The sequence below is a fragment of the Anser cygnoides genome, chromosome 1 (genome assembly GCF_040182565.1).
Source record: "Anser cygnoides isolate HZ-2024a breed goose chromosome 1, Taihu_goose_T2T_genome, whole genome shotgun sequence".
Classification (NCBI taxonomy): Eukaryota; Metazoa; Chordata; class Aves; order Anseriformes; family Anatidae; genus Anser; species Anser cygnoides.
Genome location: NC_089873.1, coordinates 33,322,203 through 33,340,462, shown reverse-complemented (window position 1 = coordinate 33,340,462; position 18,260 = coordinate 33,322,203). Strand labels below are relative to the sequence as shown.

Genomic DNA, 18,260 nt, shown 5'->3' with positions numbered 1-18,260 from the left:
GTCTGAATCTGGAAGGCAGATGAATTGCTGACTGTCAAGATGTCTGAATTCATCTCACAGTACATCCAGTGTATTAACTAATACATGAGTTTTCTTGTAGTTGAAAAACCACTGTCAGTTTGGAGTGCACACTCAGGTTTTTCTACAGGGCTTGTCATGTTTAACAGAAGCTTTGTTATTGATAGCACTTAAGGAGGCAGGAAATAAAGAATCATTAATCTTCAGCAGATAATCTTACTAGCGCTCACAAAGATCCATGGAAATCCTTTCATCTTTATTCATGGTCACAGAAGGTCAACAATTAAAACTATGAATTGACTTTTTATCCTTCTATCTTAAACGGAGCTATAGGCATTAAGGCTTCATTTTTAAATTTAGGAATGCAACTTGACACTGGAGAGAAGGCAGATCTGGAGACACATTAGTATTTAAATATTCTGAAGTGTGGGCAGAGTAAAAAATCGGCAGAGTTTCTGATGTTTTATTAGAGGACTAATAGAAGCACAGACTGTACATTTTATGAGACAGTGACTTGAACATGTTTACTGTATCAGGTAGCAACATTTCTATGAAGCTGGTTTTACTGGCATCTGAAGTCTCGGCTCTTCATCTTCCACATCTGCTAAGCACTCTGACAGCTGGCTTGCATGAAGTCACAAATAAATTATTCATAATTCACTTGCTCTTTGAAGAATGGTTACATCAGTTAATAGATTTATTTGGGATAGACAAGAGGAGAAACCAGACTTTCTGCTCAGAAGAGCTTGGGCTCCAAATCAAATATACTCCTTCCTGTTTTGCCTTAAGCAAAAAGTATCCAGGTATCCTTGTACTGCTACCCTGCTGAGGAGGTTGTCAAAGCTAAGGTAATTGAGAATCTTCAGTTGTTTCAGAGAAAAGAAACTCTCCGCCATCCCAAACCATCTTTCAACAAGATATTTGTCAATAACTGAGGTGTTCATCTTTTCTTTACATGAATGACACTAACTGATACGAGAGATTCTGTTAGGAAGCCATGCCTGGGGGAGACTTTTTTTGGCTTTATGTGAATATCATGCATGTAAATCTAGATAACTCATCAGAGGAGGGAAAGTTACAGCTTTCCATCAGTTACACCAGAGCACGTCTCTTAGCCCTTTGTCACTACCTAGCAAGGATTTTTTTTTTCTAATAGTGCCTTCACAAATTCATGTTCCTTGTGAGTGTATTGCAAATTTTCTCATCTGTTGTTATCAATAACATTTTTGTTGTTTTTGTTCAAAAGAGTATTGGGCTGTCACTTTTAGACTCTGACATAGTAGCTCCAAAATCACTTTCCATAATAGATCTAAAAGATGAGTTTGACTTTTGAATGTGTACTTTTCCATGTGCCTTACAATTGAATTTCATCTGCCATATTATTGCTTACTCAGTCAATATCATTAAATACTTCTATATTTCACTGTCAATTTTTGTTTTTAATACTTGGTTAACAACAACCTTTTTTGTCTTATAGTTTATCCAGTGCTCCAGATGACTTTAAAGCAGAACATGAGCAGCACATGTTCTGGCGCACATTCCTGGGGAACTTTACTGGTACATCTCTCCATTGTGACAACTTGACCATTTATTGTTGCTTTTTATTACTTACTAATTAACCCACTATAAATCTGTGAGTGGATGACCCCTTTTATTCCAAGGCAGATAGTTCCTTTAATAGTGTGTGTTATGCAAAAGAGCTCATCAAAAGTTTTCAAATGAAAGTAGTGCATTATATCAACTGTATCCCACTTTGAAGTCTTTCTTAATTAGTATGGTAAATGTTTATTCTGAATCTATAATATAATGTCTTTAAACAATCTTCTTTCTATCTGAAAACATTTCATTAAGATTTAATTCATCTTCAATCATCATTTGAATATAACACACACCCTTTGAAACTAAGTACTACCACAAAGAATTTTTGCAGCCTTTTAAATTACTTTAAGCATGTTGAACTTGCATACATTGTAGTCACCATGTGTCATCAATACGGAGTAATTGTTCAGCAGTGACATCTTGAATCAGAGGCTGCACACTGCTCACGGCCAAGTCAAATGTTGCTTTCTCTCTGTGGGAGTCTTTGACTGTCTGTTCCAAGCAACAGTCAGGAAATCTGTTAAATACAATCTTGGCTCACAACCCGGTGGGGCAAATGAAATTCCTGGTTTTATAGTTTTCTGCCCTTGCATTCTCTCAAATATTATGAATGTAGTTTAGTCGTTCCAGGTGCTGCCACCACTATGTATAGCTTTAGTCCAGTATTTCTCCTGTTTAGGCATGAAATTACTTGTGATACAGTTAACTCCTAGTTCTCTTTAATGTCTGTCACTACTGCTCCATCCATGGTACTCCTTTGTCATTGCAATATTAAGTTGTACTCAGGGAAAATGAGAAAAGGAAAATCCTTAAAAGTGTGCCAGATCAAAGCTGCTGCAAATCAGATAAATAAGAACAGGTCCTCAATTGAGCATGAGATAGCTAGTTATATTTTGGTTTTGTTTTCTTTTCTGAGGCAAACCTCCAAGTCTTTCGAGATTTAATGTTCTAATGTTGTAGTAAACAAGCTGCTGGATTCCTAAGCGGTGTGTTGTAAATAGCCTGAAGTGAATTGATATACTTTTTTGTTGTTGTTGTTGTTTTTAAAGAAAAATATAACATGGGAAAGATAATAGCATACTCTGTAGCTGGATATAGTGGAAAATAAACACCCTGTGTCCTCTCCCTACCCTGTTTCAGACACACAAGATGCAGGGGCCAGTACCCTGTCCATATGGCTGTAGAATTTTGAAAGCTAGTTATGGCTGTAAACAAGATGTCAGTAACATCATTCACCATCCATTGTCAATCCAGAGAAAAAAAGCTGAACAAAGTTTTACTTGGTGTGGATGGTTTGTATGCAAGTCTTTTGCAGATAATGACTGAAGTTTGATGTGGATAAATAATCCAGATGAGAATTTCATGCATGCAAGCTTATGTTTCTCTTGATGTGTTGTAAACACATTGCTGTTTATGATTAGGTTAGAATCAAAACCTAAACAGCTTCTGCTTTGACTTGGGATATTTAAATTGCCTTACCCAGAACATTTATTTTCATGAATCAAACAACTGAAAAACAAGGTTGGGATTTTTTTGTAAGTGCTCAATGTTGGATAAGCTCTGCTTAATATCAGAGTCAATGACAAAAGCTCAATTATTTTCAGTAACAGTGCACTAACCATTACCATGTCGAAAAACAAATCCCAGAAGCTTTTTCCTCATAGGCAGATTGTGAAAGGCATTTGCACTTATAGTGCCAAATGCAGACTTAGTGTTTATAGGGTTACTGTTTGTTGTTTAAAGAAAACTGTTTTTATTTACACGACAGCTGAACTTTGCCCAAGTATCTCATTAAATATGTCTGCTTTCAGTTAAGTGAACAGGTTATTGAAAAGTGATATTATTCATTTATGACACTTGCTATGACAAAGCTTTGTACATAAGAGTGTTTTAAACAAATGAACACAAGTGTCTAGGAGTCATTTATTAAAAATGGCTTCAATGATAAAGAGAATCCTGCTGTTAATCATTATATTTAAATAGGATTTGTGTTTGTTCTCTTCACTGAATAACTTAAGAACAATTAGGTTGCGTATGTGGAGTTCTTAATTTTCAGTTCCCAGATCACATTACTGCCAGTATGGATTTAAGAGAAAAGCAAGGAAGGAAAGTGCAGCTCTTCCATCCCTCTGCTCTGCCCAGATCAGTATTACTCAGACAATTCCTGTTAGCTAGTTGTCTAAAAACCTTCAAGGCTGGAGCCTGCACACCCTCTGCACAGCTGTCTGTTCCACTGATTAGGTATCCTTACTGTTGGGATGGGTTTTGCTGTCTGAGGTGCCTGTGACATTTCAACTGTTCAGGTCCATGCAAACAGCCACACTCAGGTTAGGTTCATGATCTCAGTTGCCTTCTGCCCTATTGCAACAATGGCCAACAATGCTTCAGAAGCTAGTGAGGTAGAAGATGTGGAGAACTGAGATGATTTGCCCATTCTGTATTATCTGATTCTTTTTTTTTTTTTTCCTCTTAACAACATTCTGTGGCAATGAGTGTCATAGTTTGTTTATATATTGCATGGAAAAAATATTTCCTTTTATGAGACTTGAATTTGTTGTCTTCCTGTTTCATCTACTGTCCCCTTTCTTGTTTGTTAGGCAAGTGTGGTGAACAAAAGCTCTCAATATGTCTTCTCTGGAGTATTCATTATTTTTTGGTTATGTCTTTCTTGCTGATATTCTTTCAGAGAAGAACAATCCATTACTTTTCAGTTCTTCTGAAATGAGATTTTCCTCATCTTTCTCAGAAGCCCTAGTAATTTCGCAATACATTTTTCTGAGATGGACCCACCATTATTGCACAGTGTATTTGAAGGAAACCCACAATGCTGCTTATTTATACAATGGAATTCTAATAATTTCCCTGCTGTTTTTCATACCAATTCATATTCATGTTAGCAACTTGTTTACTTTTGTTTGACTGGAGCCGCACATGGAATTGAAATAATTGAGTTATTTTGCTTTAAACTGAATGTGCTTAAGGTGAATTGGAGGTTTCATTTCCATTCTTGAATCCAAAGCTGAGTGTTTTATTAAGATTTTATGCCGATATTGAGAGATATGTGCTGAATATGATCATATTGCTTATTTTATCTTGTACTGATCTGCTGGACAGTTAAATGGCACAATACTACTTTTTAATGAACTCTAAATAAGAGCTTCAGCTAGACTTGTGAATTGTATATAGACTGGAACTCACTGTATTGATATTTACAATTGCCATAAATCTAGCCTTTGATCTTGTAGTTTTTTCCACATTATATCATATCTAGCTGTTTACTTCTTTACTTTTCAAAGCTAACTTTTTTTTTCAGATAACTTTTCTCCAGATGAGCAGCTGAAAAAGATAAATAAAGAATATTCAAGCATAAAGGACTTTGTGCTAGCAGTTTGCCTTTGCAAAACAATTGTGTATGTGTACATTGATGAAGTAGGCCTCTAAAAGTACTCTTGAATTCTTTGCAACATGACTATTTTTAAGTCATTTACCTTTATTCACTGAAGGCATTAATTTTTTCTTTATTTTCTGTGCTGGGTACAAAGGCTGTAGATGTTGCTGCAACTTGAATAATTAAATATTCTAGTTTGTACACTCTAATAAATGATGCAATGCTTATTTAAATGACCTTACAGGTCAGACATCACCTTTCACATTAACTTTTTGGCAAGTGAACTCAAATGCTCTAGACAAAGCCAGCAAAAGGTTTCGAAAACAACTTTCTGCAGCTTTACTGGTTTAATTGAAAACATCTTCTGAATGGTTCCTACAAACTATTGCCCTTCAGGGAGTCACGTATTATTTTTATTCTTATGTTTCCTGTGATTGCTTTATTCTAACTACCTTGCTCAATAGTATTAGTTCAGGAAGATGTATAAGAAAATTCCAAATATGATGTTTCTAAAGCTGATGTGACTTGAAAAATATTTTTGTGAACTTGTATGTTATTTTTCCCTGTTCTGGTGAAGTGCAAATTAATTTTCAGCTGAAGGCTTTAATGGCCACGAATCATTTATATTGGCTGCCACAAGAACATTTTTGTTAATTGAATGTGGTCTAAAAGTATTACATGGCATGTTTTTTGCAGACATTGATGAATGTGGAACTGGAAGGCATAGCTGTGCCAATGACACTGTTTGCTTTAACTTGGATGGTGGGTATGACTGTCGATGTCCGCATGGCAAGAACTGCACAGGAGACTGTATCCATGAAGACAAAATCAAACACAATGGTCAGATTTGGGTGCTGGAGAATGACAGATGCTCTGTCTGCTCATGCCAGGTCAGTAGAAATAAAACTATCTGCTGCAGCAAAGATTTTGGTAGGGATGAAGGGAAGAACACTGTGATTCAAGTAAAATTCCTGTTTTGGCTGCCTTTTCATCTGTGTATGTGGTGCTACACAAAAATGGCATTTTGTAGGGTTTTGGGGAGAGCTGCTCTTTCCAACCTTTACAAGCAGAACTTCCACTTGAGGTTTATTATATACTCCTGGAAGAAAGGGAAGAGTACCACTTGGTTAGCAGAGATGCCATCTATGTTTTCTGGGTGGGAGTAATGGCATTTTCACACAAAGAAACTGCCTAGGCAGATACTGGTGTTGGTGACTAAGGCCAGTATCTCTAGCAGATGGCTATAAATAGAGGTAGATTCTGTCTCTGCAGAGTAATTCAGCTTAGCTTTCTCAAATGCTTGTTGTGGGAAGCCTGGTCCCAAGCTAAACACTGATGACAAGTAAAGAACTAATACACTACTGACAATGTCCTGAGCATTTCAGAAGCTCAAGTTGCATTGGCATGAGTTTAATTTCATACTAGCTAACATCGTCTTTATGTGAATAGTTGCAAAAGAGAGCTGGAAGTTTAGCAGAGGACTCAAGTAGCATCCATATGAGAATGACAAAACTTAGTGCAATCCATTAAAATTTGACCCTTAGTAATGACACCATTGAGTTTCATCAACTTAGGTAAAGACAAAAATTTATGGTGGTTACTAAGTGTGTATTGTAGTTTCTGCCTCATTGAATTGCATTTTGACAAAGTTATGGTGTCATGGAAAACTCACAAGCTGGCAGTGGCTTAGCATCATGCCAACAAATCAAATTTTGGTACAAGAACTGTAGGAGTCATGCAGATTTCTGCCATTACTCTATGTCTGTCTTCCAACAACAGAATGGATATGTGATGTGCCGGCGAATGGTCTGTGACTGTGAAAATCCCACTGTTGACCTATTTTGCTGTCCTGAATGTGACCCAAGGCTCAGCAGCCAATGTTTACATCAGAGTGGGGAGCTTTCCTACAACAGTGGTGACTCCTGGATACAGAACTGTCAGCAGTGTCGCTGTTTGGTAAGGCTCCTGATTACTGCAGAATAGACAAGAGGAAAAAAAGGATATGAGATGTTCTGATCTGTGAATAGTTCATTTTCATGTATTAGCATCCATTTAGTTCCCTCTGGAGTATGTGTATAATCAAAATCTGGTTTTCATGGATATTTGTCAGTATTATCAAGTCTCAGTCAAAAATGCATTTGGACACAATAGACATAATAGAAATTATTTAATCACAAAAATTGTTTTAGCAAAGAGTGGAGGTCATTTGGATGTGACACCTACATAGTAACACTCATGTGATCACTCATTCAGGGACCAATGAGGCTGTATAAGGATATGTATTTATGTAAATATGTATTCATTATCACAGTTGATAATTTCAAGAAGGTTGATAGACTGAAATGTGTTTATTCACTCAGACATTTCCAGTAACAGAAAATTTAATAAGACTTGATGCATTCTTCAAAATAGTGAAATGAGGTCTGAACAAAAATCTTTTAAAGCTTGTTATCTTTTTCCTGGGCAGGTATTTCAGAGTCTTAGGAAACCTGTGCTGCATAAGGGTGCTCAGGAAGTTTCCATGACAGAAACAATCCCAAGATAAAAGCAACTAGCTTTTATCACAGGTTATCTCCAAATGTAAAGTGTAGTCCATCTAGCAGCTTTCCCTTGTCAGGGTGTCATGAATTACAGCCAGAAAGCAATTTCTTTAGACACTGTTTTCCGTGTTGCTACTGCTAAAATTCAATGAAATAGATTCCCAGGTGTTTCATTAAAAGTCTTAAAAACAAAACAAAGCAAAACAAACTACAGTTTAGGATCTCAATAGATGTCTCTTCTTTATTCAAGATGCTACTTCCATAACTGAAGCCTGCTTTCTTTCTGTTGTCACAGAGATTTTTTAGGTGACAACTTATTGTCTACTCCTTGTACTGTCTGTCGCTACAAAAAATAAATTGAAATATCAAGATCAGTAACTGGTTTTAAGATTGCTTTCATTGTTACCATCATGCAATTCAAAAAGAGAGGAAAATTGACCCAGATAAGAATTTTGTAGAAGTGTAACTTCACAATAATTTCTGCAACAAGAGGTGTAAAATTTGAGCTATGGCAAAACGCTGGGCATTTTTTTCAGCTTTTGCTCTGGTATTGAACTCATAATTCTCAAAACATTAAATACAGTTTTTGTGACTACACTTCTTTCCTTGGGCCACATGCCATTATCTTCACACACACACAAATACACACCCTCTGGAGCAGAGGTAGACCTGTTCCAAAGCAAATGTGCATTAGTGACTTCAGTGAACTGTTCCCTTTGACTAATAGTTCTGCAACTTTGGCCTTTGACCAGAACTGAATAGCCCCAACTTCTAGGGACTGAAGCGAATAATCAGGCATCTTTAGATTTGTGTAGAGGAGTACACTAACTTCTCCTACCACTTTTCTGGCCCAACAATAGTCTATCTTTTGGCCTTTTCATACCGTGACTGTACCAAACCCATCATGTGATATGCAGAAAGAGTGGTTAAGTTTGGAAGCCAGGTAATGTGATCATAACATACAAAATAGATGGTAAGTGTTTGGAGGTCCTTTCAGTGAAAATGCTGTGATGTTCTTGCTAAATTGGGTTGACTGACACCCTTAATTAAGCTAATGCATTTGTAACCATGAAAAAGATAAACTCTAGACCACCCTACTGGGAGTTATACAGCAAAACAGCAATCTGAATAGAAGTAAGAACTAGAGAAACAGAGATTTCAAAGCAGTTTTGTAGTGTAGACCTGTTACGGCTTCTGTCATTCACAGAAGTAGAGCTTCACAAGAACAGATCTATATTCTGTATCTCACAAAGTTCATGGAGAAGTTTCAGCAGCAGCTTGGTGCAGAGTATATTGAAAGACATTAAATCTAACACACTTTTTCAGTAGCAAGCAGAAGAAAGCAGCCAACTTGCTGCATCTCCCACTGGCAATGAATGCTCGTGTTCTCTGCACTGACTTCTGAGTAGGGCCAGGTGGAAAAACTTAGCCAGCTAAGAAACATAATGCTGAGTCAGAGAAATGGGCAGTGAAACAAAACAATAGCTAACAATCTTCTCTTCTTCTTGTAACGTTTTTGAACAGCAAGGTGAAGTTGACTGTTGGCCCTTGCCATGCCCAGAAGTGGACTGCGAATTCAGTGTCCTCCCCGAGAATGAGTGCTGCCCACGCTGTGTCGCTGACCCCTGCCAGGCGGACACCATTCGCAACGACATCACTAAAACCTGCCTGGATGAAACCAATGTCGTTCGCTTCACTGGGTCTTCTTGGATTAAGCATGGCACAGAGTGCACACTCTGCCAGTGCAAGGTAAAGAGCTTCAAAATTAAGCAGAGATGCCTCTTACTCAGCTTGTTTCGTGGCAAATAAATATTAATGCATTGAGCCTGGTCAGTGGCTAGGTGATGTCAGCACTTGTTTTAAAGCAGTGGAGATTACAGTATAAGTGCTCAGTTTTGGTATATTCACTTTTGCATGTGCTAGAATGATGGTTTAACGGGCTAGCAGGTCAGATGTAGGACAACAGCCCGTGCTGCAGTGTGCTGCGAACAAGTCAAGGGGCTTGGCTTTTCCACTATAACACCTCGGTCCAAGTTTGATTGCAGTTCTTATGGTATAGCTCCATGCTATCTTGGAAATATATATACAGTAACAAATAGGTATGTAAGGCTAGACTTCACACAAGAAATGTGTTCTGTGTGATACTATAGAGTTATAACTGATTGATTTGTTCTTTGAGAATAATAATTGCTTTGACAATAATGGGACTAGTTACCTCGTTATGTGGCTTTTTTTTGCTTTAAAATTAAACGTAGGATCAACATGGCATAGAGAACATTTTATAGTTTTTATAGTCAAAGAAAATCATTGTCTGAGGAGAAAAACTTTATGGCTATGGGCTTATGTGAATTCTTATATCTCTTTTTAAAGATGTGAGAGAAAAGGAGGTTAAAATAAGTTTTTCCATTCAAAATAAGCCCTGTGAGGTGAACTGTACCTATACTGAAGAATGACAGAGTGATCCCACAGTAGCCAAGAAGAGAGAGACAGGAGGACTCATCCAGATATCTTTAATTTTTACTGAAATTCACAGTTGATTTTGGTCTTTATCCTGTGTATTTCCCAAGGAAGAAACTTCCCAAACTCTAGAACATGGTACCATTAACTACTTGGAAAAGTGCACATAAAAATAAACTAACTTCAACATCTCTTCCTGGGAAAGTTGGGGAGTAACTGATTGTTGAGCAGGAGCTGACAACCGACAGCTTCTTCCACCACTTTTCTGACATAATTCTGTGTGCAACAACAGTTGCTGTTGTCGAGGCATAGTTTTTTTACTATGGAACTGTTACGTGCCAAGTAGCCACGAGCACTTGTCTTAATGTTAGAACAGGTCAGTGGTTAGGAGGAAACATCTGACAGAGTGGCTAGTGGTTTGAAAGCCAGACGCTGCTCAAAGGATGCTGAAACAGGCTTATGTGCACAAACCATTATTAGTGGGGCCCACAACTGGTGGCATACACCAACTGCAATGCTACGAGATATTTTTGGAGAAAAGAAAATAAAAAAAAAAAAAGAAAAAGAAAAGAGTAAGAGAGAGTAAGAGAGGCTATAAGGAATCACAGTCCCAATACCAGCCAGCTTGGGCTTGGGCGGGTTGCTGAGGTTTCTGTGCCTCATTTTCCCAATCTGTAAAACAAATCATTTTGTGTGATTCTTCTCTAAAACACAGCTGAGATTCAGTGATGGAAAATGCTTTCTCATTGTTGTAGCACTAATCAATGGCAATGCGGAAGCGATCAATTCTGCTGATGGCCAGCAGTGTGCTGCTTCCATCTGCCCTTTTCTCTTGAGGCTCAGCAAAGACTGGATCTTAAGCATGAACTAATTTCTATTCAGTGTAAGCAGACATATAAAGTAATAAAATCTATTGCTGTATTATATATATATAAAAGACTTAAACAGATACTCTGCCAAACCCATAGATTTAAAACAGCTCAGGTGAGAATCTGTCTGACAATGAAGATGTAGCACTTTGACTTCAGCAAGCAAAATCTTATTCAATTCACTTTCCAGAGCAGTTTTCTTTTTGAAATAAACTATCTGTTCATACTGGCAGCATTTTTGTATTGTAGTTCTGCGTGCAAGCAGCCTGCTCCTGCAGATCAGGTTAATGCTATGCCCAATTTGTATAGTTCTCGCATTCACCCTGTGTCACCCCACTCTTTCCTTGCAGAGCATCACATGGAAGGTCAAAGCTCGAGGCTAAGCCTCTCTAACCAAGCTATAGCAAAATAGGTTTACACAAATCCTCTAAGAATTCAGAAAGCGGGCGTCAGCTGAAGCTGACTTAGCCACAAAACCATGTCAAATCACAAGTAAAGGTGAACAGTAAGATTGTCTAACCTTCTGTAACAGAAGGAGTGAAGGACAATGTTTGAATGATTCAGACCTTGGTCTTTAATTAGTGCTGGCAGTTTAGTCAATTAAATGTATTTGGAGTAATTTGAAAATAATATATAAATTTTATTTGCCTTATAAGACTCAGGCTGAAGAAAAGAAGTAGCCAAAATGTAGAAAACATTTTCTTCATAATTTAATCATGTCCAAAAGTAATCTGTTCCCTTAATTGCTAATATTTTCAGAAAAAATGTCTCAACTATCAGGAAAAACTTTATGGATTAACATTTGCTGGTGTTGCAGCTAGGATGTATTAACTTGAAGCATTCAATGCTAAATAAAACCCAGATTCTCTTCTGTGTAATCTAAATAAAACTCCCAAGTGCCCTGTCTTGTTCAACAGCTTTGTGTATTTGGGCAAATGCCCTATACCTTTATGTCAGGAGTATTCCAGTGATCCCAGCTCCTTGCAGTCTGACTGTTGTAGCTATTTGGATATAGACCAAAGAAAAACAAGCAATTAGAAGAATCATCATAGCCCATACCCTTAGGCAACTGAAGGTCACAATGACAATTTCATGAATGCTATCAAAATTTGTACATATGTATTTTACAGATCTACACCTTAAAATCTGATGTAAGTTTTTAAATGGTTCAGCTTGTTAAATTGACTGAGCTTATAAAAAAAATGCTAATTGTTTCAATTCTCTTTGTTCTTCCTTCCTTTAGAACGGCCATGTCTGTTGCTCAGTGGATCCACAGTGCCTTCAGGAACTGTGACACCAACAACCATCTCTCACAAAGCAGTTTCTGGTTAAAGAATTTTCCTTCACAAAAAAAAAAAAAAAAAAAAGATCTTTAGACCAAAAATTGTACAAAATTTAAACTAAAATTGGATTGTTTTTGTCCATCTAAAGTGCAGAAATGTGATTCAGTTACCTGAATCAGAGTGAAATTTATGGGACTCAAGACAAGCTCAGATGTGTAAACCTTTGTATGAGGTCAGGCCCAAATGTTCTGGCTATTTGTCTGTCTGACATCATTATGCAGAATATTAGGTTAGTGTAAAGTGACACATTGTAATGCTGTACGTAGCGATGTCAAGATCCGAACACAGCTAGGAGCTCTTACAGGGTCTTCCAAAGCTTTGAGAGTCCAGCACTTGACCAGATGCAGAGATTTTTACCTAATCATTATTGGTTCTGCACAAATGTGTTTGATTGCTCACTGCAGAATATAGCAGACATAAAAGGGTGAAGCCTTCAGGAATAAAGAACATAGCAGCTAAGATGTGATATGTACAGTATATGCGCTGAAAAAAAAAAAAAGATACAAGCTATTGTAAAAACAAAACAAACAAACAAACAAAAAAAAAACACAAAAAAAACACACAAAAAACCCTAAAAACAAAAATTGTGATGCACAGGCATGGCTTCTTAATGTTTTCTGATGGGAAAAGTCATCAATATTTTCTTGTTTTACTGCACTTACTATTATTTCTTGATTGAATTTGTTCAGTATAAGCTCGTTATTGTGCAAATTTAAATAAATATTTCTCTTACCTTAAGTTTCTGTTTGTGCCATTTTTCCTTTTCAGGGGTGTCATTTTTTCATGTGTGTTATTCCTCCTCCTTTGTCGGCATGCCTGGGCAGCTGGGCAATGCAGGTAGAGAGGAGCTCCTCTCTAGTTCCTCTGCGTGTGGGAGCTTCTGCCCAGCACAACCTTTTACCTGTAATTTCTTATCTTTGTTATTAACTTCATGCATGCGAGCCATTACAAGGGATTGAACAGAGCAACTCATGTGCCCTCCTACCCTATGTGCCAGTGGGATGCTACCACCCAGAGTGGGTACAGACCATTTGTCTGACCTGCATCTGTTCAGATTTAGGGGGATGTTCTCTAGATTCCCACTCTGCTCTGAGCTGGTTTGTCTCTCCACAAGCTCCACAGCTGTTTGAGTTGTTTGTGTAAACTGCCATAATTCACGGGGATAGCTCCAATATGCAAGCCCTATTTTCATTACTGTACTGTTGGGACAACAAATAAAAGAGGCTGCATGACCAAAGCTGTGTTACTCTGGGAGAGAAATAAAGAATAAAGCAGTGTTTACAAATTAAGGGCTGAAATGGCTGAATATATAAGGAATACAAATATCTTGTAGGTATTCCCATCAGTCCTGGTGTGTATCAAATAATTCATGTTTCTGGAGCGGGGAATACAAGAGATGCCAGGCCACTGAGTGCACATAATACAAAGAAACCCAAGAACCTAAAAACTTGAAAAAAAGAATATGCAAAATTTGATTGATAGTCTACATCGGACCATTAAAGCTATGAAGATTTTACAGACCAAATAAACCTTTTTCTTCACACTGTCCATAAATAACAGGTACTCAAGGGATTTACTGTTTTGTCCTATTCCTGGCAAGCTATAATCAATGCTTTTTGAGCAGAATGTTAGCTCCTTGAAAAAGAGGCTGCTTTCTCTACAGTGTTTTCTTGCCTGCTAGTAATTGTTAAGAGGTCATGTTTTGCCCTCAGCCACAAAGGCACATCTCCAGTTGATTTCAGTGGCAGCTGCATGCCTATTTCTGAGAGGAGATATAACAGAGGGTATAACTGTTTAGAAACTGCACTTCACTTTCATTAAAGAAAAGGTAGAAGATAGGTATGGGAAATACATAAAGACTTTTTTTTTTTTTTTAATATACAAAAAAGGAGTGAATATTTTTCAAGCACAAAATCCTGAGGCTCTGTCAGAGGCTGTAGGTATGCAGGGCAGATATCCACAGCACAGCTGTAAGAATCCCCATTTTGAACCAGTGAATAGGTAAGTTATACGTGAGGTGAGTGCTCCTGCCCTTGTTCTGCTTTAGTGCATCCCCAGGAATCAAATTTAGACCTGTAGCAGATATGAGAACTAGAAGAAAAAAATCTCTCCAAATTTTTTCTCACTACTTGGAAGGCACAGTAATCCTAGCCTTTATTCAAAACAAAAAGGTGTGTAGATGGAAAACAAGCGTCTCTTTCCTTTTGTTGCCTACCCTGCTTTGAGTGTTGTAGGATCTTTCTGATATTGCAGGTTCATGAAGCACGGTGCAATACAAAAAGAAACAGGCTAAAAAGCCAAGAATTGAGACATAACATAATAGCTAAACCTTGAATCAAATCCTTGGAGAGACAGTCAGTGCCACATATATGTGAAGAAGTTATATTGCTGAACAAAGCTGGAATTCTCTGCTAAATAAAAAATGGGAATGGGCTGAGTGAATATTATCTAATTTATCAATGTTCAAGGTTACTAATCAGTTGGGAGTTCTTCTAAAGGTCAACTAAGTCCAATGAGACATCTCAGTGACCTTCGTTTTCATTCACATTCAACCCCCCTTCCCCATCTCCCTCCTGTTTAGTCAAGCCACTAATTAGTAGTACACGTTTTTCATTTTTCTTGAAAAGTAAATTTGAATATTATTAAAAATTGATGTCTAATTTCCAGGCCTAAATTATCTCTCAGGCAATATAGTCCATAAAAAATAATTATTATTATATTTCTGTGTTTTTGAACAAAGCAGGTACATTGTGCTCTCTTAGTGGCCTTTCATTATGGATGCACTGTTTGCAGTACTAGAATTCAATAACTTCCATAAAGGAATTGTCACCTCTCTGCAGAGTAATTGCCCTAAGTTAATAGACCTACAGATATAAACGCTGAAATGTCTTCGGTTCCAATACTGAATTCAATGCTGTGGCGAAACAAGTTGACAAAAAGCAGCGATGCTGTAAACTGTTGAAAAGGAAGCTAGCTGTGGTGCTGCATATTCGCTGCACTTTTGACAAGGACATCTAAAAGTGGGTATTCACACAGGGAGCTCTGTAAAGCTGCCCTTGTTCAGTGCCAGCATAGGCTTTCCACAAAGCGTGTTGGTTGTAGCAGAGTCACCCCGGGTACCTCAGAGAAGTACGAGGTTGTGAGCTGCAGAGCCCAGACCTCAGCTCCTGCTGTGATAGAGCAGCAATAGCAGCTGCCTTCAAATGCTGGGCTCTTCAAATGCTTCAGATATGTATGGGGCAGCCCCTGTCCCAGCCCTCTCCATGGGCGCGGTGAGTCTCACCATGGGTGGGTCGCTTCTGTCCCCGCTCTGGTAATGTGCTCAGCTGCAGGGCAGGATGTGCTGGCCAGACAGCACTCGTGGGCTTCCCCCAAAGCACATGAGTCTCTGTGCATCACAGCGTAGCACCCAGCTCATGCGGCCTCCCCCGATTTCTCTGCCAAAAATAGCAGTAGCTTTAAAGTAGGGCTCAGCTAGTTATTTTTTAATGGTGAAACTAACTTACAGGCAAATGCAGTTTAACTTGTCCCCAAACCAGTTAATAATTTAAGTTAAAAATCATCGGATAACTTTTGCTTACTGTTTAAGAAAATGTTTCAGAGGACTACAAATAGGAAGACCAGAGCAGCTCTGGCGTCTCCTGAGTACACAACCCATGGTGAAGAGGCTCTGGAGCACTGGAGAGGTCCTGCAGCAGCTGCGGCTTCTGCCCAAGCCAGAGCAGCAGCCACCACCGTGTTCTGCATGCTCACGGGCCCTGCTAGCTCTTCTGTTGCTATTTTAATTTCTAATTAAAAATTTAAAACTTCTTGTTGCTTTGGCACTATGGCCAAGTCTCTGCCCTGGGAGGAAAGAAAAAGAGCACAGCTGGATTTCTGACTAAGAAGAAGAGTTTAAAGGAGGGCCTGAAAGGAAAAAGACCATGTTGCTTAATTCCTGTCTTGTTCATCAGCCATCTGAATGGCCACTAGCATGGCTCTATTTCACTTTTTTTTTTTCCACTGGTGTGGTTCTAATGCAAAACAGTGTGTATATATACACACACACACACACATATATTTATATATATATATATAAATCAATTGTTAAAATCAATTACACATCTAGGTCTGCATTACTCAGTATTTCCTTATTGCCAGAGTGTATACGGTCTGTAAAATCCCAGATAGACATTGTTTAATATAACAGGAGGTTTGCACCCTTTATTCTACTAATCTGTTCATGGAATACTTCTATAACATGAAACTAACTACTACAAACCATAATAATCTATTGATCACATAATGTTTCATCCATAAAGGAGCCAAACTCAATTACTATGCTTCATCTTTAAAATCTGTTTTTATCAGTAATCTCATTTTGCTATTTTAGACTTCAAATTTAACTCCCAGGATGTCATTTATGTATCAGCAGCATCACTTGGAACTGTAAAATAAAATTGTTTAAGGACTTATTTTAGGACTGAGTCACATTTGAAAACCAAAATAACTAGAACTACATCAGCACAGCCAGAACATTCATCTAAAAACCAGCAGAAATAAAATACTGACTCAAGTGCAATTTCATGGTAGGGAGGGAGTGCAATTTCATTTGGGGGAGTGAGGAACAAAACAGAAAAACAACCAGCAATCCCACCGATGCTAACTCGGTCCTCTCCCTGCTTTTAATGACCACTGATTTAAGCAAGAAGAAGGATGCGGCTTTTTGCATGGCTACACTATTTCTTATGAGAAGCTCTGCAGCTGATGCTGCTTTTGAATATTTCATCTGGCTTAGAGTGCCACAGCCCTTTCCTGTTTATTTTTTTAGAAACATTAGTAAAAATGCAAAAAAAATAAAATAAAATTTTTAGGACCATCACAACACCCACAGTTTTATTTTTGGTTTTTTATTTTTATTTTTATTTTTATTTTTATTTTTATTTTTATTTTTATTTTTATTTTTATTTTTATTTTCTTCCCAGGGCTGGAACTGGCCCTGGAGCTGCACTGCAGTGGGTGCCTCCTGCCCCCAGGGTGGCTGCAGGCTCTGGCCCCGAGGGCAAAGGGGAGCAGGTGGGGGAGAAGCACTCCAACCAAAAGGAGTGCAGGAATAGGATTGGAACCCCTCCAGGAGCGCCCCTATGACCCCAACACATGCAGCCCAAGGAACAGGAAGGCTGAGGTCTGCTTTCTTCACACAGTAGTTCTTATTCCCTGATTTTTTGCCTTATTTAAAATTATTGTTAATTTATTTTTTTCCCAAGGAAGAATCAAGAAACCAAGCTCTTTATTTGATTTCCAAGACAAAAATCCTTTGCTTGCCTCATCCCCCCTGGCCATGGGCAAAACATAGGTGCTCACAAACACACCTCAAAGTGCAGTCGTCCCCCAGCATTGGTGTTCTGTGGCTATACAGCTCGGTAGAAATTACCTTGGACACCTGAGAGCAAAGCCCTCCTGCATCCAGCTTTTTCTGTACAGGGTTTTTTGGGGGCTACACCTGTGGATACAACTTTATGGTCTTGGACCAGGCATCCCCTCGCCCCCTGCCTAGCCATGGCTGGGCTGGCAGCAAATGGATGTCAAAGCCCAGCTAATGGAAGCAGTGTGAAAATTTGGCCTTGCAGATATTGCCAGTGGCAATGTGAGGGGGTAATGTAGTTACTGCTTAAAAGATCCTTTTTTAATTAGCCTGTTTTGCCATTTTAAGTTTCCTCTGGGTAATAATTATTTTTGATGGTCCCCGATGCTCCTGTGGAAAACACAGCAGGAGAGGAAGAAATAATTCAGTTTCTTCCCTTGGTATGCTTGGGAGGCTGCTCATCTAATGCTACCTTCAAAGGAAGGAGAGCTGTAACCCACAGAGCCTGTGATCCCACCCAAACCAGCACAACTCAGCAGAACCACAGGTCGATCCTGGACCCGTCCCCGGTGCTCTCGGCAGCTCCTGCCCTCCAGCCCAGCACAGCTTGTCGCAGCAAGTTAACTCCTTCACCACAGAGCTATGGAGTTTGCTTCCTCTGGCTGGAAACAGGGTGGGGAAAGGGCAACACGCTGGGTTCTG

General features: G+C 38.6%; 1 protein-coding gene across 1 annotated transcript in view; it reads left to right on the top strand.

Annotated features, from left to right (window-relative positions):
- The window catches only part of NELL2 (neural EGFL like 2), a 147,992-nt gene extending 135,040 nt beyond the window's left edge, over window positions 1-12,952 (top strand). The window contains exons 17-20 of the mRNA XM_048065825.2: window positions 5,702-5,895; window positions 6,785-6,961; window positions 9,070-9,294; window positions 12,115-12,952. Coding sequence (XP_047921782.1) covers window positions 5,702-5,895; window positions 6,785-6,961; window positions 9,070-9,294; window positions 12,115-12,165 — 647 coding nt within the window. The 3' untranslated portion in view covers window positions 12,166-12,952. The remainder of the gene's footprint in view (window positions 1-5,701; window positions 5,896-6,784; window positions 6,962-9,069; window positions 9,295-12,114) is intronic.
- Window positions 12,953-18,260: the final 5,308 nt, after the last annotated feature.